At 29.5% G+C, this 24,220-nt stretch overlaps 1 protein-coding gene across 2 annotated transcripts in view; it reads right to left on the bottom strand.

The window, feature by feature from the left end:
• The window catches only part of kel (kelch protein), an 88,003-nt gene that overhangs the window by 28,987 nt on the left and 34,796 nt on the right, over positions 1-24,220 (bottom strand). For both annotated transcript variants that reach the window (XM_075374683.1, XM_075374691.1), the window contains exons 6-8: positions 15,824-15,980; positions 7,188-7,297; positions 5,261-5,551 (exon numbers count right to left, since the gene is read on the bottom strand). In XM_075374683.1, coding sequence (XP_075230798.1) covers positions 5,261-5,551; positions 7,188-7,297; positions 15,824-15,980 — 558 coding nt within the window. The remainder of the gene's footprint in view (positions 1-5,260; positions 5,552-7,187; positions 7,298-15,823; positions 15,981-24,220) is intronic.

Below are 24,220 nucleotides of genomic sequence, written 5' to 3'. Positions count from 1 at the left end.
AAATTAAACATCAATGGCAATACTCATATCTGTTCAAAAATGACTGATAGCAATGACTCTTCATTTTTCAACAATGGAAGAAGCTCCAAAGCCTTAAAGATTAGCACAGCTATTTTTGCTCATGCATTAGAATATATTATACCTGAAACATGTGAGGGTGTTATTTGAAGTTTGAAAAAAAAATTTCATGAAGGTAAGAAACTAATTTATTTTTCAAGAACTAACAAAAATATTACAAAATAGTGGAAAATATTAATAATTATTTATAATTTCAAATAAACAACCGTTTTTGAGGTTTTTGGTACAATTTAAAGTAATTTGTTTAATGCAAAAATCAATATGGTTACATTTGAAGGCTTCATCATACAAAAAAAAACATTAGAAAAACATAAAATTATAAAAAATTAACTGGTTATACAACATTAAAACAGAAAATAGTACTCAAAAATATTCTGAGTTTATATTAAAAAGTAGCAAAATACATATAAATTATGTTGCATAATTAATAAATTTAAAAAAGGTGTAAATTATGAGGGTGATCCAAAAAGTAATGAGACTGATTTTTATAGGAAAATTTATAGTGCACAAAGTGTCAGTCCTGCATGTATCCAGATGTGTTGCCTACTTCCCGTATCTATTTCAAGTTGATTGTTGTAATCATAGACTCTTAGTGACTGTTTGTGTAAAGCATGTTAGCTAACCGCCCGTCATGGAAAAAATATCCTTCAACATTACATGAGTCAGTTCTCTGCCCACTTAAAAAATCTGCTTCCAAAAGGTACAAAATGTTGAAAGAAGTATTCAATGAAGAATGTGTCACAGCAAGATATTTTCATCAGCATGCAGCATTTTTGGCCATACAGGACACCATGGAAGGCATGGTAAGAATGGGTTGACTGAGCATGTCAACATAATATATTCACGTTATGGTGAACATAGCAAGTATCATTCCAGATCATCATAACACTAGTAAGCAGCAGTTGGCAGAACTGTTACATATCCCAAAAAGCAGTGCTCACAATATTCTGGATGTGTGAATGCATATAGAACATGTATGTTGTTGAGTTTCACAGCTCTTTAACACCTGACCAAAGAGTATCACATACTTATATGCTAAGAATTGTTGGCACACTACAAGAAGGAAGGGACAGGCTTTTTTCATAATGTGTTAACAACTGACAAATCTCAGATGTTCCATTGTGATCCTAGATGAAACAATAAAGCTCCCAATGGAATTCAACTTCTTCACCATCTCAAAAAAAAGTGAAAGCTCCGTGCAATGCAAGTAAAGTCACGATGATCTTCATCATTTTTAATCATAAAAGATTTATTTACCAACATCAAGTATACAGAGACAACTGTAAATGCCCTCTGGTACATCAATATGTTAAAAGATAATGCTGACTCACTTCAGAAAAAAACACCCTGGAAAAAGATTAAACTTCTGTTGCATCATGATAATGTATGTCCCCACAACACTGTTAGTGAAATTTTAAATGAAAAAAAATTAAAATGGTTCCTCACCAACCATACAGCCCAGAGTCTAGTTTCATTTGACTTCTGGCTGTTTCCAGAACTGACTAAGAGCCTGAAAGTGTGAAAATTTGAGATGAATGTAGAGGTCATAAAAGCTGTGAAAGTGAAATGCAAAATTGTTTCACAAGAAGGAATGGATTTCATATTCAAAAAGTGATCAAGCACAGGAAGCAGTTTGTTGCACTGAAGGGAGACTACTTTGAAAAGGAACATCTAAATATAGATTCAGAATAAATTTTTTTTTAAATACAATTGTTGTCTAATTACTTCTTACGCCATTTTCATCAATGACCATTTTTACAACTCCTCAGTTTAACAGTTATGATTTCAGACTATATTTATGATACATATCATTAACAGAAGCTCTTAAAAACTTCACAATTCTTGAAATAATCTGTTGCTAATCAAAAATTTGCTAATCAGGAAAAGTATTTTTCAGCATTTAGAAAAATATGTAACTAATTTTATGTTTTATCAAAAAATCTGATATTGAATTTTTTCTGCTAATAAAAATAATTATATATTAAAATGAGAACAATTTTATTTTCTTAACATGTAAATCACAGTCGAACTTGGAATTTTTATACTGCTCACATCAACACATAATCATGTCATTAATAATTCCATAACTATTTTTCCTCCTCTTTGAATCATGAGACCTTGCCGTTGGTGAGGGGGCTTGAGTGCTCAGTGATACAGAGTAGCTGGACCGAAGGTGCAACCATATCGGAGAGGTACCTGTTGAGAGCCAGACTAAGGAATGATTCCTGAAAGAGGGCAGCAACTCTTTCAGTAGTTGTTAGGGGCGTGAGTCAGAATGACTTAAACGGCCATATCAACATCACTCAGTCCTCTGAGTACTGCGCAGCTGAAAGCAATGGAAAACTACAGCTGCTTTTTTCCCAAGAAAATGTGGCCCTCTGCATTTTCATATAGAAATGATGGAGGCGCCTTCCTTGGTAAAATATTCCGGAGGTAAACTAGTCTCCCGTTCGGATCTCCGAGTGGGGACTACTAAGGAAGGGGTCACCAGAAAATTAAAAAATATCATTCTACGAGTCGGAGCGTGGAATGTTAGTAGTTTAAAAAAGGTTGGTAGGCTAGAAAATTTAAAAAGGGAAATGGATAGGATAAATGTGGATGTAGTAGGAATTAGTGAGGTTCGGTGGGAAGAGGAAGGCGACTACTTTTGGTCAGGTGATTTTAGAATAATTAACTCAGTTTCAAATAATGGGCAGACAGGAGTAGGTTTCATAATGAACAAGAAGTTAGGGAAATGAGTAGAATATTTCAAAACGCATAGCGATAGAATCATTGTAATAAGGATAAGGTATCAGATAAATTATATCATGGTTAAGCAAAGATTTAGAAATCAACTTGTTGACTGCAAAACTTACGCTGGAGCAGACATTGATAGCGACCATAATTTGGTGATAATGAAATGTAGATTGGGGTTTAAAAACCTGAAGAAAAGGTGTCAGATGAATCGGTGGAATTTAGAGAAGCTTGAGGAAGAGCAGGTAAAGAAGATTTTTGAGGAGGACATCGCAAGAGGTCTGAGTAAAAAAGATAAGGTAGAAAATGTAGAAGAAGAATGGGAGAATGTTAAAAAGGAAATTCTTAAATCAGCAGAAGCTAACTTAGACGGAACAAAGAGAACCAGTAGAAAACCTTGGGTTTCAGACGATATATTGCAGCTGATGGATGAACGTAGAAAATATAAGAATGCTAGTGATTAAGAAAGTAAAAGGAACTATCGACTTTTTAGAAATGCTATAAACAGGAAGTGCAAACTGGCGAAAGAAGAGTGGATTAAAGAAAAGTATTCAAAAGTGGAAAGACAAATGAACATTGGTAAAATAGACGGAGCATACATGAAAGTTATGGAAAATTTTGGGGTACATAAATTAAAATCTAATAATGTGTTAAATAAAGATGGTACACCAATATATAATACGAAAGGTAAAGTCGATAGATGGGTGGAATATATTGAAGAGTTATATGGAGGAAATGAATTAGAAAATGGTGTTACAGAGGAAGAAGAGGAAGTTGAGGAGGATGAAATGGAAGAAACAATACTGAGATCTGAATTTAAGAGAGCATTAAAAGATTTAAATGGCAGAAAGGCTCCTGGAATAGACGGAATACCTGTAGAATTACTGCGCAGTGCAGGTGAGGAAGCGATTGATATATTATACAAACTGGTGTGTAATATTTATGGAAAAGAGGAAGTTCCGTCAGACTTCAAAAAAAGTGTTACAGTCATGATACCAAAGAAAGCAGGGGCAGATAAATATGAAGAATACAGAACAATTAGTTTAACTAGTCATGCATCAAAAATCTTAACTAGAATTCTGTACAAAAGAATTGAGAGGAGAGTGGAAGAAGTGTTAGGAGAAGACCAATTTGGTTTCAGGAAAGTATAGGGACAAAGGAAGCAATTTTAGGCCTCAGATTAATAGTAGAAGGAAGATTAAAGAAAAAAAAACCAACATACTTGGCGTTTATAGACCTAGAAAAGGCATTCGATAACGTTGACTGGAAGTGTTCAGCATTTTAAAAAAATTAGGGTTCAAATACAGAGATAGAAGAACAATTGCTAACATGTACAGGAACCAAACAGCAACAGTAATAATTGAACATAAGAAAGAAGCCGTAATATGAAAGGGAGTTCGACAAGAATGTTCCCTATCTCCGTTACTTTTTAATCTTTACATGGAACTAGCAGTTAATGATGTTAAAGAACAATTTAGATTCGGAGTAACAGTACAAGGTGAAAAGATAAAGATGCTACGATTTGCTGATGATATAGTAATTTTAGCCGAGAGTAAAAAGGATTTAGAAGAAACAATGAACGGAATAGATGAAGTCCTATGCAAGAACTATCGCTTGAAAATAAACAAGAACAAAACAAAAGTAATGAAATGTAGTAGAAATAGCAAAGATGGACTACCGAATGTGAAAATAGGAGGAGAAAAGATTATGGAGGTAGAAGAATTTTGTTATTTGGGAAGTAGAATTACTAAAGATGAACGAAGCAGGAGCAATATAAAATGCTGAATAGCACAAGCAAAACGAGTCTTCAGTAAGAAATATAATTTGTTTACATCAAAAATTAATTTAAATGTCAAGAAAATATTTTTGAAAGTATATGTTTGGAGCGTCACTTTATATGGAAGTGAAGCTTGGACAATCGGAGTATCTGAGAAGAAAAGATTAGAAGCTTTTGAAATGTGGTGCTATAGGAGAATGTTAAAAATCAGATGGGTGGATAAAGTGGCAAATGAAGAGGTATTGCGGCAAATAGATGAAGAAAGAAGCATTTGGAAAAATATAGTTAAAAGAAGAGACAGACTTATAGGCCACATACTAAGGCATCCTGGAATAGTCGCTTTAATACTGGAAGGACAGGTAGAAGGAAAAAATTGTGTAGGCAGGCCATGTTTGGAATATGTAAAACAAATTGTTAGGGATGTAGGATGTAAAGGGTATACTGAAATGAAACGACTAGCACTAGATAGGGAATCTTGGAGAGCTGCATCAAACCAGTCAAATGACTGAAGACAAAAAAAAAACTATTTTTCTAAGCAATAGATGAAATTATCATAGAGGTAATTACAAATATTTAATACGATAATTAAAAACCAGCATCTGAAATACTCTCCTCCAAATCAAAGAAAATATTTATTTATAAAAAAAAAAATATGGATAATTTCCTACTTACTGCATATATACAGCCATTAAGGACAGCCACACCCAAAGTAGATCTTCTAGCCTCCATTCCAGCACAAGAAGTCCACTGATCAACAGCAGCATCATACACATCCACTGTCCGAACCCGTAATGATCCATTAAAACCTCCAACTGCATAAACCTTTCCACCCACTACTACTAAACCTGCTCTGCACCGTCTACCTGGCATCTCAGCTACATTACTCCAAGTTTCTGAACTCAAGTCATAGCACTCAACACTTCTAATGGCTTTAGGAGCTTGACCGCCCACAACTAAAAGGACCTAAATTTATAAAACAATAAACATTAGTAAGCTGCATTAATCGATAGTCTCCTTTAAAATACATCTAAGTAATTATACATGTTTTAATTAAGCAAGTTAAAAAATTAAAAATAAATTAAATAGTAAAATTACCAGGGCATAATTAGACGAATACAGTATTGAATAAAACACAAATTATATCTTACTATACAGCATTCTAAAAATTAACTAAATAAGTTATCGCCAGAAAAACACTGACAATAGAATGTTGTACTATAGCAAACTAGGACAAAAATAAAGAAAAACTGTAAAAGACACAAGAGAAGACAAAACAAATTTTTCAAATATAACAAATGATAAACATAGATAAGAGTATGAGAGATTTTGAAAATACCATATAAACAAAAGAAAATTAACCAAGAAAGAAATAAAGATCTCTTAGTCAGAAATACAACCAGTCAAAAATAACAACCAAAAACATTTTCAATTAAAATAACATATTTATAAATTAACAAGCAATAAATATGTAATTATAAGTAGCTACAAGTAATTGAAATAGAAGTGGAAAAAGATCACACAAAAAAAACTGATAAACATACAAAATTCAAACCCAATTGTAGTAGATTTAAAAAATGTAAACAGTTCTCAATTTTAATTTCATTATTAACTACATAAGTTATAGACGCTACCACTCCACCCCAGAGATTGACAGATTTTATTAATAATATACAATTATTTTAATAAATCTGCCTAACTATATCATGTTATTGATATTATTTTTAATTATATATAAATATTTTATAAAGTTCAGTATGTGATTATACATTTGTTAGAAGTAGAGAGAAAATATTATCTGCATCAATATTTAACCATCAAGAACTAGAAGAAAATGTAGACTAGAGTACCCTAAAATAAAAAATATATAAAATTAATAAAAATAAAATGTGATAGTATTAATAAATTAAAACAATATTTACATAAAATAACAAAAAATAGTGAAAATTTATAGACAATAAAATCAATACAGATTATAACAAAGGTGACAAAAAAATATGTGAATACTCAATTTTGATAAACGTTATATGAATATTGAAATCCAGACTTATTTTTAGTATCATTTAAATTTCATCAACTAATAAATACACAGAAAACAAATAAAACTGCACCTGAAATATCTGCAAAATAAAATTTGGTAACTGTTAACAAATTTACGATGGAAAATCTAATAATCTTAAGAGTATTTTCAGAGTGCTATAGATTATGACAAAAGAATCCTTAAGTAAAAAAATAATAATTGGCTATTTTTTCCAAAAAATTCTTAAATCTAATATCATGTACAGGACAAGTTTGATTGATTTTATGAATAAAATTAACCACTGCAATTCTCAAAAACTAGTGGTTGCAAGTACTAATCTTATTTGAATTGATCTATGAAAATTTATGTAACATCAGCAAGCTCTTTACTGACCAAACAATATATTATTGACTCAATGGAATTTTCTGTCTACTAAACATAAAACATCTTACCACTAGTACTATTCAATCACAGTAAATCAAATATATTCTGTAATTAATAATAAAAGAAAGCTGATAAAACATTAATTTTTCTAATTTGACTGGTTAATCTAATCAAGAAATAATAACAATTGCATCTTACTTTTGGTAAGCCAACTGGCTGTCTTGGTTTTGTCCTAGGTGTTTTAAACAGTACTTTTTGATCTCCCTTAAGCAGATGGTATTTTAAAGCTTCTATTAAATAATCCTTACCTATAACAAATAAAGCAATGTTAACATTAAAATAATCAGTTCACATAAAATGTTCATGACCATTTACTTTTCTATATATTACTATTTCAGTAGGTATATTATTACTAAATAACATTAGATGATGCATTCATATCCACCATTAAAGGCAACCAACTGCAAAACTTCAAAAGATCAAATTAAAATAAATTATCAATCTGAATGCAATAAGCAATTCAAGGACATTTTCATCTGTGCATGAAAGAATGGATATTATTTATTGAATTCACAGCCACTCAGGACTATTGTTCATTACTCTAGATCAGGGCTTCTCAACCTGAGGGTCACAGTGATATAAAAGGTTATTGTGAAATAAACCTACAACTTCACCATATAAATAATAATGAAATCTTATGAAAAAAAATTTATTATAAAAATTTTACTTACATACACCTGTAAAGAAAATGACTTAATTTCTCAGTATAAATTAGTTTTTCAGTATATGGATCTATGTTAGAAACACACAAAAGCAAATTGTTTTCAAGTGATAACAGACAATACCTGTATTTAGTTTTTAGTGCAACCATGATGAAAAATCTTTTTCACAGAGATAAGACATGGTAAATTTATTAATAATTTCAATACGTCTGTGACTAAATTCCAGTGCCTGTGGTGGGATGAGGAATGCTGCGACTGTACTGCCGTAACTGGGCATCTTAAAGTGGGGACCATCAGTGTAACAATGTTACATAACACTGTTCCAACAAAGTTCAGTGGACTTCGACACTGTGAAAGGTTTTGTGTCGGGAATACTGCAAATGAAATATTGGGAAGCAACGGGGTGAGGGACAACTCCGTATGGAGCTGCTGTTCAGCTGTGCTAGCACGGGTGGGCAGTGGTGGTAATGAAGTGCAGGAACTCTCAAGCCCCTAAGCTAAAAGACTGAGTCCCAACGGGGCCATCCTTTTAGAGGTGTCCCTGTAAGAAGCGAAGCACAAAGAACCAAGTCCCAGTTGCTGGGTGATGGAGGTAGAGAACAGCATAGCCGAGCCTGGCGTTTCCCTCATCCGGCAGCTAGAGGCAAAGGCAGCTCCTGGAACCATGTTCATGCTTAATTGGGGTCTGGTTCCAGAAGGCAGAGTTAAAAAAAAATCTTCAGATGTGAATTGTAGTCATACAGTTTTATCAGCAGATATTTTGATGAGCTGGTTATGAATCTCAACTAGTAACTTAACAGCAGCAACAATGTTTATCACTAGATAGAATCAGTACCCATCTCTTCGAGAGATTATTTTTATCTTCCAGGAAATACATCACCAACTGAAGTCTTAGCTCACACAAATGCATCTTAATGCAAACTGTCTTCTTCTTAAAAATTTTTAAAATATAATCGGAAGTGAGTGGAGACATGTCAAAATTTTTGCTTTGAAAGCGAATAATCCAGATATCATAAAGCTTCTTAATGGAAGCATGAACTTTGACTGTCATTAATAAATTGTTTTTATTACATCCTTATAAATTCACATTCAAGTCATTTAAATGCAAAAATACATCAGCTAAGCTAAGTAAGCCAACAGCAATATATATTCATCATTCTGAAAAAACATTGAGAATGGTGTTTGTTTATCCTAGAAAACTATTATTTCATCGCATAGTTTAGCAAAACTATTACTTCATCACATAGTTTAGCAAAACTATTATTTCATTGCTTAGTTAAGCAAACAGCATATTTTGTAATGGCTGACTTTTAATAAGATTAATCATTTTTACAGTTTTACAAAGAACTTGTTTGTGATTTTCCAGCATATTTTTTGTGTCAAGGGCATGTCTGTGGGGGAAGCAGTGCATCCATTCCACCCTTGGTATAAGATGGACAGTGGATTTTTTCAAAAATCCACTGTCCTTTAATGTTGCAACATTTGCACCATCACTACATACTGCAATACATATTGTCCATTCTATGTTATGTTTTTAGTAACTTCACAAAAACATCAAAAATACATTATCCTGTTGCATAACTAGGTGTTTACTGATTTGCAAAACAACATATTTTTTTTATTGATCTGTCCCTATCACATTCACATTTTAGAAAATATAAGAACTGGAAAATATTTGCCACATCTGTTGATTCATCAAATTGAATACTAAAAAGTTCACTTCGAGTCACGTGCTGAATTATCTGATCATGAACATCGGCAGCCATATCATCAATTCACCTTGATACTGTATCATTAGAAAGCAGTATTTTTTTTCTATTTTTTTGCTTCTTCTACACTTATTAAAACACTGACCATATCAATTGTAGCAGGCAATCAGAGGAAACCTCCTCCGGGATTGGACATCTTAGCTACTCTTAATGCTACAACATAAGATGCTTCAAGTGTACTTTTATCTACAAGGATTGAATTACAAATATAAGCGTGTTGATTTCTCAAGGTAGGTAATTTTCTTTTGAAAAATTCCAAGGGTTTGCTTTTATGATCCAGATGTTTAGTTTCCAAGTATCAAATTAATTCTGATGGCTTCATACTTTCACTGGACAGGATTTGAAAGCAAACTGTGACTTTCCATCCAATGGGGTAAAAATAATAAAAATCTAAATTAACTGTTGTAAAAGCTTCTTTTTTTACCAATCGATTCACTGGATGTAGATTGTTTTTCTTTGTTTTTTAACAAATCTATCCATTTTGCGTAAAAATAGAAAAGAAAAAAAATCAGTTACACCTTTTGACCACACAATAAAAAACCAAAACCTCTATTATTTTCAATGAAATTATACTTTTAAAAACTTAAACACACCAGACACACACTTCACATTTCAAACTAAACTGATGTTCTGCAATCCCTTACGCCTCTTTTACACTGCTGAGAGCAAGATGTGTTCAAACATATCATATGCATGTTTGAACACAACACTCTCACAATAAATATTATGCAAGCAGACCAAATTACAAGGAACACAAATGGGAGCCTGTAAATTGCTCATGTTTGTACGCTTCACACAAGCATGATCTTACTGTTTCTATCAATCAGCTACATAGTTTTAACTAGGTTTCATTGAGTCGGTGTTGGGGGGTCGTGAAATATTCATCATATTTTTTTTTACTTTTTGGAGGTCATGGAGGTAAAAAGGTTGAGAATCACCTACTCTAGATGACCAGAAAAAAAGAGCAGGAGATATACTTAATAAAACATTAAATGTACCAACATTTGTTCTGCTGTAGTCACTTTTATTATAAATAAGAAGAAAGCATGCTTCCATCTACTATGAAATACGATCAGAGATAACTAAAAAGTTAAATACAGAATGTACTTCTTGACTCCCACTACTGTGGAAAATCAAGTAATTTTGCTCCCAGTAATAAAATACTACCATTCTGTTTCACTTTATTTCTGATGACTCTTGATAACTGTTTTTCCATAGAAAACATACTTTTCAAGTAGAGTAAGATAAATCAAACGAATAACATACAATAATGATATTTTTTCAGAGCCTACTGTATGTGATATTAGAAAAGTAATGCACAGTAAATACTGTTGAACATTGTTAAAAACAATATATTTCTCTATACGCTCATACACACACACACACACACACACACTTATAATCATCATATAGTCTACACTTACAGCAACACTTCATTGGCACTATTTTATTTATGAGTCTCATACAAGACTACAAAATATCATTTTACTGTTTAATATTTACCTAATGTTTGATAATATGTATTACACTGTTGACTTTATTTTTTTTCATTTTGCACAATTTTAAAACATCACTCAGATATGTAATTAAAATCTAATCACTGGTGTCATATTCATATATTTGATTATTATATAATACAACTAGATATGTAAGTTACGCCAATGTCAATATATTTTGTTGTGTGATAGCTAATCATTTTTGTTTATATTATGAGCATCAGCATGTACTAGCAATAACTTATGCAAAATTTAACATTCAAGGTCAGTTGGAAAAGATAAGTAAGCAATTATAATGTTTACTTAGAGTATATAATTATATAATTATTACTTAGAGTAGTAATTGTCTGAATGCAACATTTCATGAAATATTTTCATCTTATCAGGAAGAATGGATATTGTTTCTAATTGAATTAATTTTCCACAAAAAATAATTTAAGAAAAATGTATTATTTGAAGAAAAAAAATTTGGCACGGTTCAACTTAAGAAAGGTTAAGAATACAAGTTACCATTTTTTTCAAGTAGAAAAATGCTTTATTATTCTTCCAAAATCAGATATATGGCGCAATGGCTGAAAGAGAAAAGTTGCATTTCTCATCCTGATCAAAGATCACAGGGATAAAATTTCAAATGATATGAGGTTGATTAGGTTATGGCAAAAATGTGGACTATAAAGTAGTACAATCACCAACATATCATTGTAACTACAAGTTCAGTCTACTAATTTAAGTGCAAGTGCAAGAAGTAGCAACAAAAAATTAAAATTTTAAAATTTATATGAAAATTTTGGTGGAAGCCAAAAAGTCAGTCTCTACAAAGAAAAACATTTGGTCTATGAAAACTGTAACCATACAATATTGGAGGAATTACATTCAGCACACTAAAAAATTACAAACAAAAAATTGAAAAAAAAGAAAATAGTATAATTCATAGCTTTTTATAAACATGGATAATGATTACAGTAAATGATTTTGTATGTCAAAGAATTAAAATAAAAACTGGATATCAGTTTCTTTTACAATTTATTTTTTTACTTTTTATTGTGACTTCTACCTGACTACTGTGGACATTTAAAATTTGAAAAATATGTTGAAAAATAACTAATAAAAATACATGTAATGAATTTTTGCTAAATAAACAAACCTACATTAGTTCAAACACTTTTTAATTTGGTCAGTAGTTCAATATTTGTCTCTCCAGTTATTTATTTTACAAAAATATATTTTAGAGCCATAAGTGCTGCTGCAAATTGCTCATATCTTTTATTCATACTTCACTTTTTCTGCATTTCTTGCATACTTCTAATGGAGGTTAGGTTATTGTTTATACTTGATTTGAGTGTTATTTTCTGCCCTTTCTAGAATTTGTTTACAATGAATGTCAGAGTGATAATGCTAGGAAAGGTTTTAATTGATTTAAGTAATACTTAAATCAATACTGATAATCCTACCAAAAATATAAAACATTGTGAAAATTATATTGTTTATGTTGTTTAAAATACAGAGTAAATGTTTCTTTAAAATTTAGAATTAATGTGAAAAATAATAAATACTATTCATTTAAGCATAAATAATGCCTCATTTGTAGAAACTATGAGTAAAAAATTAGAAGCAGTAAGAAAGTATTGTAAACTTGTAAAATCTTGTGGAATCCTGTAACATAGCAAAGAAATTTAGGGTAGGGTGAGCATGGCCAATAGAAAAAGCCAGCAAGCAACTAATTTACTCATCTATTTACTTTACATAAAATTCATTGAGCTAAATTATCTTTAAAGTATATATATTCTGTTTATAAAATTTATTTAAAGCTAGAGAACAATGAATTTTTAGCCTTTGGTTTTTTTTGTAAGCACTTAACCTCTAGTGGCATCCATTTAAGTGCTAATTTAGTTCATCTGCCATCAGTTGTTCTTGCTACATGGCCTGCACCGCCATACCTTCATCTGTTCTCTGATCCATTTACAGGTCTCCCTATCCCATCGGGTAACTCTAATCATACATCACTCTATATTTCTTTTGCTACCTGCAGCTTTTGTAGGGATTGAAGGGTTCAGTTAATGTCCAAATTTTGCTTCCATAAGTAATGACTGGCAGGATGCATTGATCACAAACTTTCTTTTTAATACAAAAGGGGAGTTTTTTTTTAAAAACAATATTAAGTCTCCTAAATGCCTGCCACCCGAGCTTACCTTGTTCAACTTCTTTAACTGTATCACCCTCAGTTGACAATCATTGACCAAGATATATGTAATAATCTACCTGTTCAAGCTCTTCTACAGCAACAAAAATTCTTCTTTCCTCAGCAAATTTGTTAAACTTGACCAATCTCTTTTTAAGGTTCATCCTTAGAACAGAGGGTTTGCCAGCCACCAACAGTTCCTGTCTGGGTCTTTATAGTTCTTCGGGTTCTGGTGAGAAGAGAACTACACCATCTGCAAATCTCAGGTGGTTTTATAAACATCATTTATTTGTATGCCCTCTTCTTGCCATTCCTGCTTTCTACACCTCTTTGAGGCAGGCTGAGAAGAGCATGGGTGATATAATGTTGCCTTGTAATGCACTTTGTTGTGAATTTATCTTAATGTTCATTGACAAAGATAGTAGCTACTGCTTCTTCATAAATCGACTCAGCAGAAATACATATTCCTGAAACTTTCCCATTTTTCACTGATTATATAGCCTGTTACTTCTTCTAATAAAACTTTTGGTACTTCTTCTTCTACAGTGAACTCTAATTTTGACTGATTTTGGTATAAATTACAATAAAACTTTTCAGTAATTTCTAATATTTTGTGACATCTTCTTCTGCGTACGAAACCACCTTCTTGTTTTAAGCCAAAAAAAATTTGCTTTCGTTTCTTCACCAGTTGAGTTTTGCTCTATTAATCTCTTACCTTCTTCTATCATCTTCTGCACTAAAAGGGAAATAAAGTGAACTCTAAATGAAATAAGTGCATTTGAAAAAAAAATCTATAACAATCAAGAAAAAATTTATATTTAAAATTGTAAAGCATAACTGTCCAAAAGACTGAACAATTAAAAAATAATTACAAGGTAACATGGATTGCTTTACAAGTATAGATAGAACGCTGTTGCATCTGTGGCAGACAAAATTAGATTGTTAATTAAATTTCCACACATGCTTTGAAGGAAATTCTTTTCAGTGATTTATAAATTATCAATATACAAAGATCTGAAGTTTTATACACATAAAAATAAGAGTCACTCGGTTTTATATATTTAAATTATTTAACAACTTTGGCAAATGAAAATTAAAAAAGAACATTGAAATTTTGCTAAGTTTCGAAAAGGTTATAAACATATATATATTTTCTATTTGTCTTTTAACAGATGTAAGTAACAATATGATTAAGTTAAATGAGAAAAGAAAAAGCATAAAAATAATTAATGATGAAGATTTTATACAAAAACCCTATGAAGTCAATAGTTTAATAAACTCCTTGCTTCAATGTAAAAATAATAAGTAATGATTTTCAAAACTGTAATTACTAAAATGAACTGACTTATTCATACAATTGCACAAAACATTTTACAGCAATACATTAATTATGTAATCATGAAAAAGATGCTAGAAAATAATCTAAGAATCATTCAATAACTAAAGAAAAAATGAGGACAAGGAAAAATTACAACACTTAAAAAAAAATATTTAAAACTTAAAACCAAGAAGTTTCAACTGTCACTTTACAAAATCACATGAATGATCTTATTTACAAGAATAGAAACAAAAAAAATTGGGGAATTGTTGTAATTTGTAGTGGGAATATCAGCACTGTTCATTCCACTACCCATAACGGTAAGCTGAATTACCACAAATCAAGATCAAGGTGTGTCTGAAACAGTTGACTCAGATTCATAACACCCGAATTCACATTGGTATGGATCTTACATAATGGTTTTTCACAGAAGGTAATGCTTTAACTTGTGATAAAACTGGATTTGTCATTTTGAGCTTGAATTCAAACATCATAATATGAAATGGAAACATCAGAGCTCACCCATCAGTAAGCATTTCAAAACCTACGGGTCAGCCAGTAAAGCAATGCTAACAGAGATTTGGGATTAAAAAGACCCAATTATTGCAATTATTTGAAAAAACAAATTACCATCAACAGTGAATACAATATTAACAGTGAGTATAATTGTGACATGCTAGAAAATAAAATAAAACCTGCAATAAGGAGGAAACACGTCCTGGTTTTCTCTCAAAAGTAATAATTCTTCTACCCAATAATCCTATCTCCATACTGTTCAAAGACACAGGAAGCTATTCAAAAGTTAGATCGAGAAGCATCCTCCTTTCAGCCCTGATCTCACTCCATCAAATTTGTTACTTGCTTAGTCTTCTAAGAGTTTTCATATAGTACCTTATTCAGCAACAGTGAGTGGATCAGGAGTGCAGTACAAGAATAGTTCAGACACCAAGGTGAATAATTTTTTACAACTGAAATAAGAATATTCATAAAAACACAGGACAAGAGTCTAAATGTAGCCAGGGATATCTAGAAAAGTTCTGTAATTTCACTGTCACTGAATAATTATTTCTTTGCAATCATTTTTCTGTTTAATTACAAAACAACCCTCATCATGTTACAAATGTGTAATATTAGTAAATCAGCAAAGATTTGTCGTTATTTCCAGTTATGGACACAATTTATATTAGTTCTTTAATTTTTCAACTAACCTTAAAAATATTTTATTCAAGAATTAATTATTAAAATAAAATTACACAACATAATTCAATAACATAGATTCTAGAAAAATTAAGAATCAGCTACGCCATAGTTTTATTACATAAAAATACAAGGAAAAAAATTCCAACTGACACTGCAAATTTGCCTTTAATAATGGTTCTTCCTCAACTCTTTGTACCAAATAATCTTGAGGTAAGAGAGGAAGTCGGACATGTTCCATTAACTCAGCTAAGTGGCTTTGTCGAGTTTCTAGGTCATGGTTTACCCAACTAATGACACATTCAAATACCTATAACAAAGGAAAGATTATTTGAGTTTTTTTTAATTTGCAATTTGTTTCAAGAAAGCCAAACGTCAACTATATTTTATCATAGTTGACAATCATCAACTGATTAGTAGTTTATATGATCATTAAATGATCACAAACATACAAACATACATACAAAGATTTGACACAACTGAATATGGATATACATAAAAAAAAACTTTTTTTTCTCAAAAAAATTATACATTTTTTCATGTAATATGCTTTATATGTTTCAAATTATATATGTTTCAAATAAACTTATAAGGAATGTTCAAATTAAAAGAGGTCATTAAAATTGACCTGTGTCGGGCATGTTTCTGGTCTAACACAGAGCCAGCTGTTTCATGAAATTTTTTAACTAGCTTCTGAATAACACTTTTCACTGATACTTTCTTTTCATATTTCTCCCTGAACTTTCATCTACATACAACATGAAATTTTATTTCTAAATAAGTCTCAATCATGAATACCCATTTTTCAACAGTTAACCACATTTTAAAAAACACAAGTTACACAACAATATCCAACTGTTCAGGCAATAAACAATCCTCCCCACTCCAGCTCCAGTCATACCAAGACATCTTCCTCATTATTTTACCCATCTTACATCAATATATGCATTTTAACAAAAAATATACATTTAGTATAAACTACTGAGTGATGGGGGTCTCTTTTGAGTTAAATACTTAGTAGATAAATATGCATGACCACATGCCCACACATAATATAATATTTATTATATATATATAATTTATTTAGATTAAATTTTTTGTAGTCCATTTTTCTTTTTTCTCTGTACGTTAAATAACTACATATAAAATAATATTTATCCGCCTTAGCAAAGTACAGAATTAAAGAACACTCTTACCTGTACTTTTTCATGTTCAAAACATTTTTGGGCCTAAGCTCATCTTCGGTGATATTTTTTTTTATAAATTCTTCATTTGTTTACATTTACACATTAAATTTTAGCTTTTTACATTTTATTTTGTAAAAATTGAAAAAAGAAGATATCCCAATGAGACCATTAATCAATTTCAAAACAGCCCCAAGTTATATAATTATCAAAATTACTGATAAGTAATTAGATCAAAGATAAATTTAGAATATGAATATAATAAAAAAAAGGGTACAAATTGATTAATAAATTAAAAATTAATAATAAAACTAAAATGATTAGCTTCGATATAACTAATATGTACCCAAATTTACCCATTGATTATACAATCTTAATAATAGAAAACAAATTAATAAAAACAGGCAAAGACCAAAAATTTATAAATAACATTATAACAATAATCAGAAATATACACAAGCAGAATTATTTAAAATTTAATGGAACCTGTTATATTCAACAAAATGTTTTACCCATGGGATTTCTCTTATCTGCTGTAATGTCAGAAATTTATCAGCAGGAATTTGCAAGTAGAATAGTCTATGGCATAAATCACAAATATAAAATTTTATTATGGGTCAGACATGTGGATGATATTTTAGTTATATATGAACCAGTTATAAATAATGAACATAAAGTAATTTTAAATAAATTAAAATCGTATCAGTAAACATTAAAATTTACATATGAAATGGAACATAACAGAAAATAAATTATTTACACATGAGTATTAAAATAAATCAAAATAATCAAATAATAACTGAAGTATATAAAAAACCTACCTCAAATAAAATCATTATAAACAAGAATTCCAATCATTCTTGGTCCCAAATATTAATATTTTTAAAAAACATAATAAATACAGTAATAAAATGGATAAACAATAAACAGGAAATGTATAACAAAATAAATAATATAAAAAATATAGCTATAAAAAATGGATATCATACGTCATTAATAGATAATATATAAGAAAATATACTCCAGAATTTTTCAATAACACAGACATTACTACATTAATATCCATAAATAAAAATAAAAATGAAAATATTTATATAAAATACTCTTATACAAATAAGATTTTAGTGACGCATATAACGATAAAAAATATAAACCTGCTTATAAACCTGATAATCATATAATAAAACATTTAAAATGTTATAATAATAAAAAAGTAAAAAATAAATGTTCAGTAAATCAACATTTTAGAACATTTAAAAATAAAAAAATAGGTTTCTCAAACGTAGCCAATCATTTAATAAATAATAATAATAATCATAACTAATTTAGAAATTTAGAAACAACTGAAAGAGTAATTATTGAACATGAAAATAGTAATAAAAAATTGGAAATTTTAGAAAAATTGTATATATATAGTAGATATAAACATAAATCCAGCCTTATAAATCTGCAAACAGAATTTGAAGGGAACATTCTTATTAAAATTATTTAAGTTGGCATATAAAGATAAGATAAGGATAATTAATAGTTATTGCAATACTTTTTCATTCTCTTGACAACAAATATTTGTTCTGAATTATTAAAATGTCTTTAAATTTTATTAACAAACAATTTTTACAACATAAAATGTAAAAAGCTAAATTTTAATGTGTAAATGTAAACAAATGAAGAATTTATTAAAAAATTTCACTAAAGATGGGCTTAGGCCAGAAAACATTTTCAACGTAAAGATAAGAGTGTTCTCTAATTCTGTACTTTGCAGAGGCTGAAAAAATAGTATATTTTATATATATATACAGAGTGATTCAAGAGGAAAGGGAGATAATTTGGAACTGATTCCAGAGTAAGTACATACAAGCAAACTAAAAATGGTTTGTTATCGAAATGCAATTCTTAAAATTTACTTCAAAAATTGGAAAAATAAATATTTTAGAAATACCTATAAATAAGAGAATAAATCAGATATCAGGTCTATTCAGTTAAAACATTGTAATATAAAAAATATAATATTTAAGCCTATATAAAAAAATTCAAATCAATGATGGCAATATAACAAAATTTTAATACCATGATAAACAAGTCATATAAATATTCCATTAAATATAAAAATATATTAAATGATGAAGTATAAAGTAATTTAAAAAAACACACAGCAACAGATAATAGTTATGATGGAAAATTAAATAACAAATCTATGTTGTAAATAAATTAATCGAAAGCTTAGATATAAGCATACAAAGTTTTATTGTTATTTATATTTTAAAATGCATACATACTAACCTACAAAATAGCAAAAATGAAATTATATACATTAAAAAAAATCAAACAAGGACACAAAAATATAACCAACTTTATAAATAAAAAAAAAACATTGATATATGTAAATTATCTGGAAAATGTAAGATTATGTGTAATAATAGCAATAAAATATACATTAAAATTAATCGAACATTTAAAATTTTACTTAATGATCAATACAGAGCATTTAAAAAGAATGATAAAATATCTCCAATGTATACAGTAATTTATAAACAACAAACATAATGTATTAAACAAGAAAAATTGAAAATAATATACACATTTTTGAAACAAATGATGATCCTATTTATTTAAAGTAATTAGAAAAATATTATTTATAATTTTTAACAACAAAAATAAACAAAAAAAATCACCAAACTCAATTTGAGAACAACAAACCTTTGACGACACTCAACACTAAGCTTACATTATACAGGAAAAAAAACAGTCCCTATCAAACTTGTGAGGGAGACTTATTATAACAATCCATATATTGGTGCTTTATTATATTCTATATGAAACAAGAAATATTTAATGATTGACTAAGGAAGCATTGAAAAATATGAAAGAACATTCAAAGATGAGTCCTTTAAGATAACTGATTTAAGTTATTTGTTTAAAAAACATCTAATATAAATACAAAATTTGGAAAACAATTTTGTTATTTTTGTAAAACACCACCAACTATATACAGTTATCCCTAAAATATTTAATGACACCAAATTATTGACGTTAAAAATTGGTTGTTTTTTGTAGCAATTTTATTCACATACAAAGTAGAAGAAAAACACAGATTAATCAACTGGATATAAAAATTAATTATGATTATGAGAGAATTCCAAATAATTTTATAATAAACAAAATAATCTAACTGAAAAAATTATCAACTATAAAAATACACAAATCAAAAGATAATATGTTTGTTAGTAATATATTTATTTTTCTTATATCAAAGAAATATTTTGCATACAAATATTCAAATTAAGTAATCAGGAAAATTAACAAAATTTATATCAAAGTAGATATTTAATATTTAATTATCATGTGATCATTTTCCAACAAACAGATTTCACTTCCAGCATCAGATAATCAAATCAGATTTTTGTTTGTTTTTAATATATAAATAATTGTTCATATGTCACTGTAGGTTCACGTTAAATGTTTGGTCAGTTCTCTGAAAATTATTTTTCTTAATGATTAGACAGTATTTATTGTCTTCATACTTGATTAAAATAATTACTCATAATTTTATGTACATCACATAAATAAAATTAATTGTTTATCTCACCTTTTTTTTAAATGCATATTATGCTGTTTTCAGTCATTTTTTTTTTAAAAGTTGAAATTTTAATTTTTTATTAATTCTAAGAGATGACATATATTGTAATAGTGAAGAAACTTCACATAACTGTGGTTAATGGCAAAGACACCTGAGATGGAATAAACCTTTAAATAGGTTAGTAAACTTACACTCTTCTTGTCTCTCATACAGTCATTTTAATCTTACACTTGCAGTAATCATGAAAATGTATTAATGACAACTACATGTCAACATCTAATCATATTAACAAACAGAATCCCTTCCTCACTGGTAATCTGGTCTTAGATTTCCTGATCTAAGTTAAACAAAGCAATCTTTATACCACATAAAGATTTATAATGTTATACCACAAACTTGTCTCATGGTTTAGAAAATTTTGAAACACGTTACTGAAAAAAAGGAAGAAAAAATAATTTATGGCTTCTTGAATAGATATTGATATATAAGAAAATGTAATAATTTTCATTTAGCAAAGGGAGTTTTCACACACTATAAGAAATAATAATGCTGATAGCAGTATTATTTTATCATGATTATTGCATCATAATTAGTAGCAACAGTATCGCATGTACATATTCACATGCATGCATGCATGCATGCGTGTGTATATGTGTGTGTGTGTGTGTGTGTGTGTTAACACATTACTATTATGTCCAGTAATTTTTTTTACATAATTTAGGCTGCTGTTTTTTTTTTATATTTTATTTCCATAAATCATTCTCACATTATCTCTCTGATGATAGAATTTATCTTATTCATCATCCTTGTGTGACTATTATTATTCTTCTTCTAGTGTGATTTTTTATTGTAAAAAAGGTGTATCCAACTTTAAAGTGTCTTATAATTTTTATTTAAACTGGTTACATAAAAATTATTGGAAGTAAATTAACTTTAATATGGTACTTAAAAATTTCAACAAACTGGATATGTCAGAATAACTGATAAAGGATAAATCAATAAGTGCTTATATAATTGTTTATTCTAGTAGTTGCACTATGAAACTACATAGTAATTTAATCTTTTGTTTATGTAAATAAATTTATTTTTCTTACAATGACCTATAAACATACAAATTATCTACTGTCAAACACAAATTAAGAAAACAATAAAAAAATTAGTTTTGATGAAAAATTTAACAATTTTCTTAATTTTTCAGACGGCTTTCTATCTACATCCTTAAGACTCCTTAGACTCTTTAGGTCCCTTGCTGTTTTATTGTTTATTAATGATCTGACTCAAAAACTTGAACCATTAATTGTTGTTACCTTCTTCACACATATCAACTGTATCTACATCTAAGTAAAATTAATGAGGACTTGAAAAGATTATGTTAGCAGTTCAAAAAATGATCATTGGTGGATTGTAACCATTTAAATTTAAATATGGATAAAACTGTTAAATTTTGCTTCTGCAGAGATTTAATATTGCCAATCACATGGACAGAATGCCACAATATAATGTGATTGCTCATAAATAATAATGATTATTTTTATTACATATATTTTAAAATTTCTAGGCATTATTAGATGACTCGAGATAAAAATCGAACCACAGTTTTACGCTTTGAAAAATCTTAATAAAAGATCATTAATAAATATTTACAAGGTCATTCAAATATAAACTGGAATTATGCTGCGCGAACTAAGGAAGAACAATGAATGTGGCGGGGCGCTGTGGGTAGTTAGACATGTGTGAAGGGGAGCAAACAACCAGCCACTACCATAGCTCTCATTCCCATGTCACTAGAAGAATGTTTGAGCACAAGGTATCGTTGTCTATTGCGTAACAAATTATAATCAGATTTCTCAAAGAATATTTTCTCAAAGAAGGTGTCAAATCCTCTGAAATTTTGACTTGACTCCAGGCACAGTTTGAAGATGCTACTCAATAAAAATCTCTAGTGTTTGATTCGGCCAAAACATTTTGAAGCGACCATGATCCAGTGGAGAACTAAAGGTACGAATATCTTCCATGGACCAGCATCAATAATGACAACATTCAGGCCATTGTGGAAAGTGACACTCATAACCTTGTGGAAGGTAACCACCATGTAACTGTAGCTGAAATTGTATCAGAGGTGGGCACAAGTACTGGGAGTGTGCATACAATGTTGTCAGACAGTCTTGGATACAGCAAAGTGTCAGCAAGGTGGGTTCCATGTGTCACTGAAGCACAGAGAAATGTCTGGAAAGAAATCTTGTCAGCAGCTTCTGAATCACTTTAAGGAAGAAAGAGAGGTATTTTTGGACCGTACTGTGATCTGTGACGAAACGTGGGTCCATCACTACACTCCAGAAAACAAAAGAACAAGTATGGAGTGGTGAAAAAATGGGAAGGGAGCACCCATCAAGGCCAAGAAATAATTGTCAGCTAGAAAATTCTGACAACTGTGTTTTGGGACTTAAAAAGGTATGCAGCTGATTGATTTCCTGCACCAATGAAGAATGGTAAATGTGGCATACTATTACTATTGTTGAATGAAGTCAGGCTGCAAATGACAACGGCAAGCAATTTACAACCTCCTCCACAATGCATGGCCGCATACAGCAGCTGACTCACAATAAACTTGCTAAAATTCATTGGATACCTCTTGAACACCCACCATACAGTCCAGCCTTGACACAGTAAGATTTCAACATGTTTGATTTGCTGAAAGAAGTTTTAGAAGGGGAAAGATTTGAGGATGAAGCAGCAATCAAGCATTGTGTGTTCAATTGATTGTTGGGACAACTATCTTTTTTTTTTGATGAAGTGATTGGAAAGCCACTTATCCAGCGGAGAAAATGTACTTTTGTTAAAGGAAACCACGTAGAAAAATAAGGTAATTTATTAGTAATTTTATCTATTATCAATAAAGCTAAGTAAACAAATTCCGGTTTATATTTGAATGACCCTAGTATTATGCCTACACACATTCCTTCTGAGGAGGCTCTCTCAAAAGGTAAAACTGAGTTTTCAAGATACAAAAATGAGATCGTTGATTGGTACCTATTAAGATGAATCATGTACACCAATGTTTGATATATTAAAAATTCTAAGTTATCCACATATTTATATTTATTAAAAGGCAAACTTTGCTAAAATAACAGTCACTTATTCTTAAAAAATAATAATATCTACCTTACCAAACCAGAAAAAACAACTGTTATTATCTAACACATTCTTAGGCTCATGAAAGGCTCCTTCTTTGGTATTGTTTTTTTTTTAAATTACCAAATAATTAAAAATATAATCTAAAATAAAATTAAAAGTATTCTTTTACAGAAACAACACTGCACTGTCAATGAATCCATAAATACTAATTAAAAATGGAATACAAAAACAAAAATAAGGTTTAACAAACATAAAAATATTTCCTCAAATAATTTTCACTAAAGCTTTCTAAAAAGTGAATTATTTTGTAGTTCTTTAATTAGTATCCTCATACATCTTATTTTAATAATATTTCATGTGTTTATATTTTTAATTGTTAATAGTAAATTTAACCTTGTATTCTTCATTTTATATTAACTATGTGTTTTGTGATATTGCTGTGTTTAAGGTTTCATCATGATTTCCCTTAATACATTTAAGCATACGGTGAGGCAGCTCATTTTTTTCTTACAATCGCACACATATCCATCCCTGACATGATTTATACAATGTATTATTATGTACTGATCAGAATAATTTATTTATTCATGAGAAAAAAGTAAGTATTATACTGTGATCATCAAAAGTAAATGAAACAAAGTTAAGAAAGGTAAT

Source organism: Lycorma delicatula, chromosome 1 (assembly GCF_047948215.1).
Source record: "Lycorma delicatula isolate Av1 chromosome 1, ASM4794821v1, whole genome shotgun sequence".
Classification (NCBI taxonomy): domain Eukaryota; kingdom Metazoa; phylum Arthropoda; class Insecta; order Hemiptera; family Fulgoridae; genus Lycorma; species Lycorma delicatula.
This window is presented reverse-complemented; position numbering and strand designations above follow the sequence as displayed.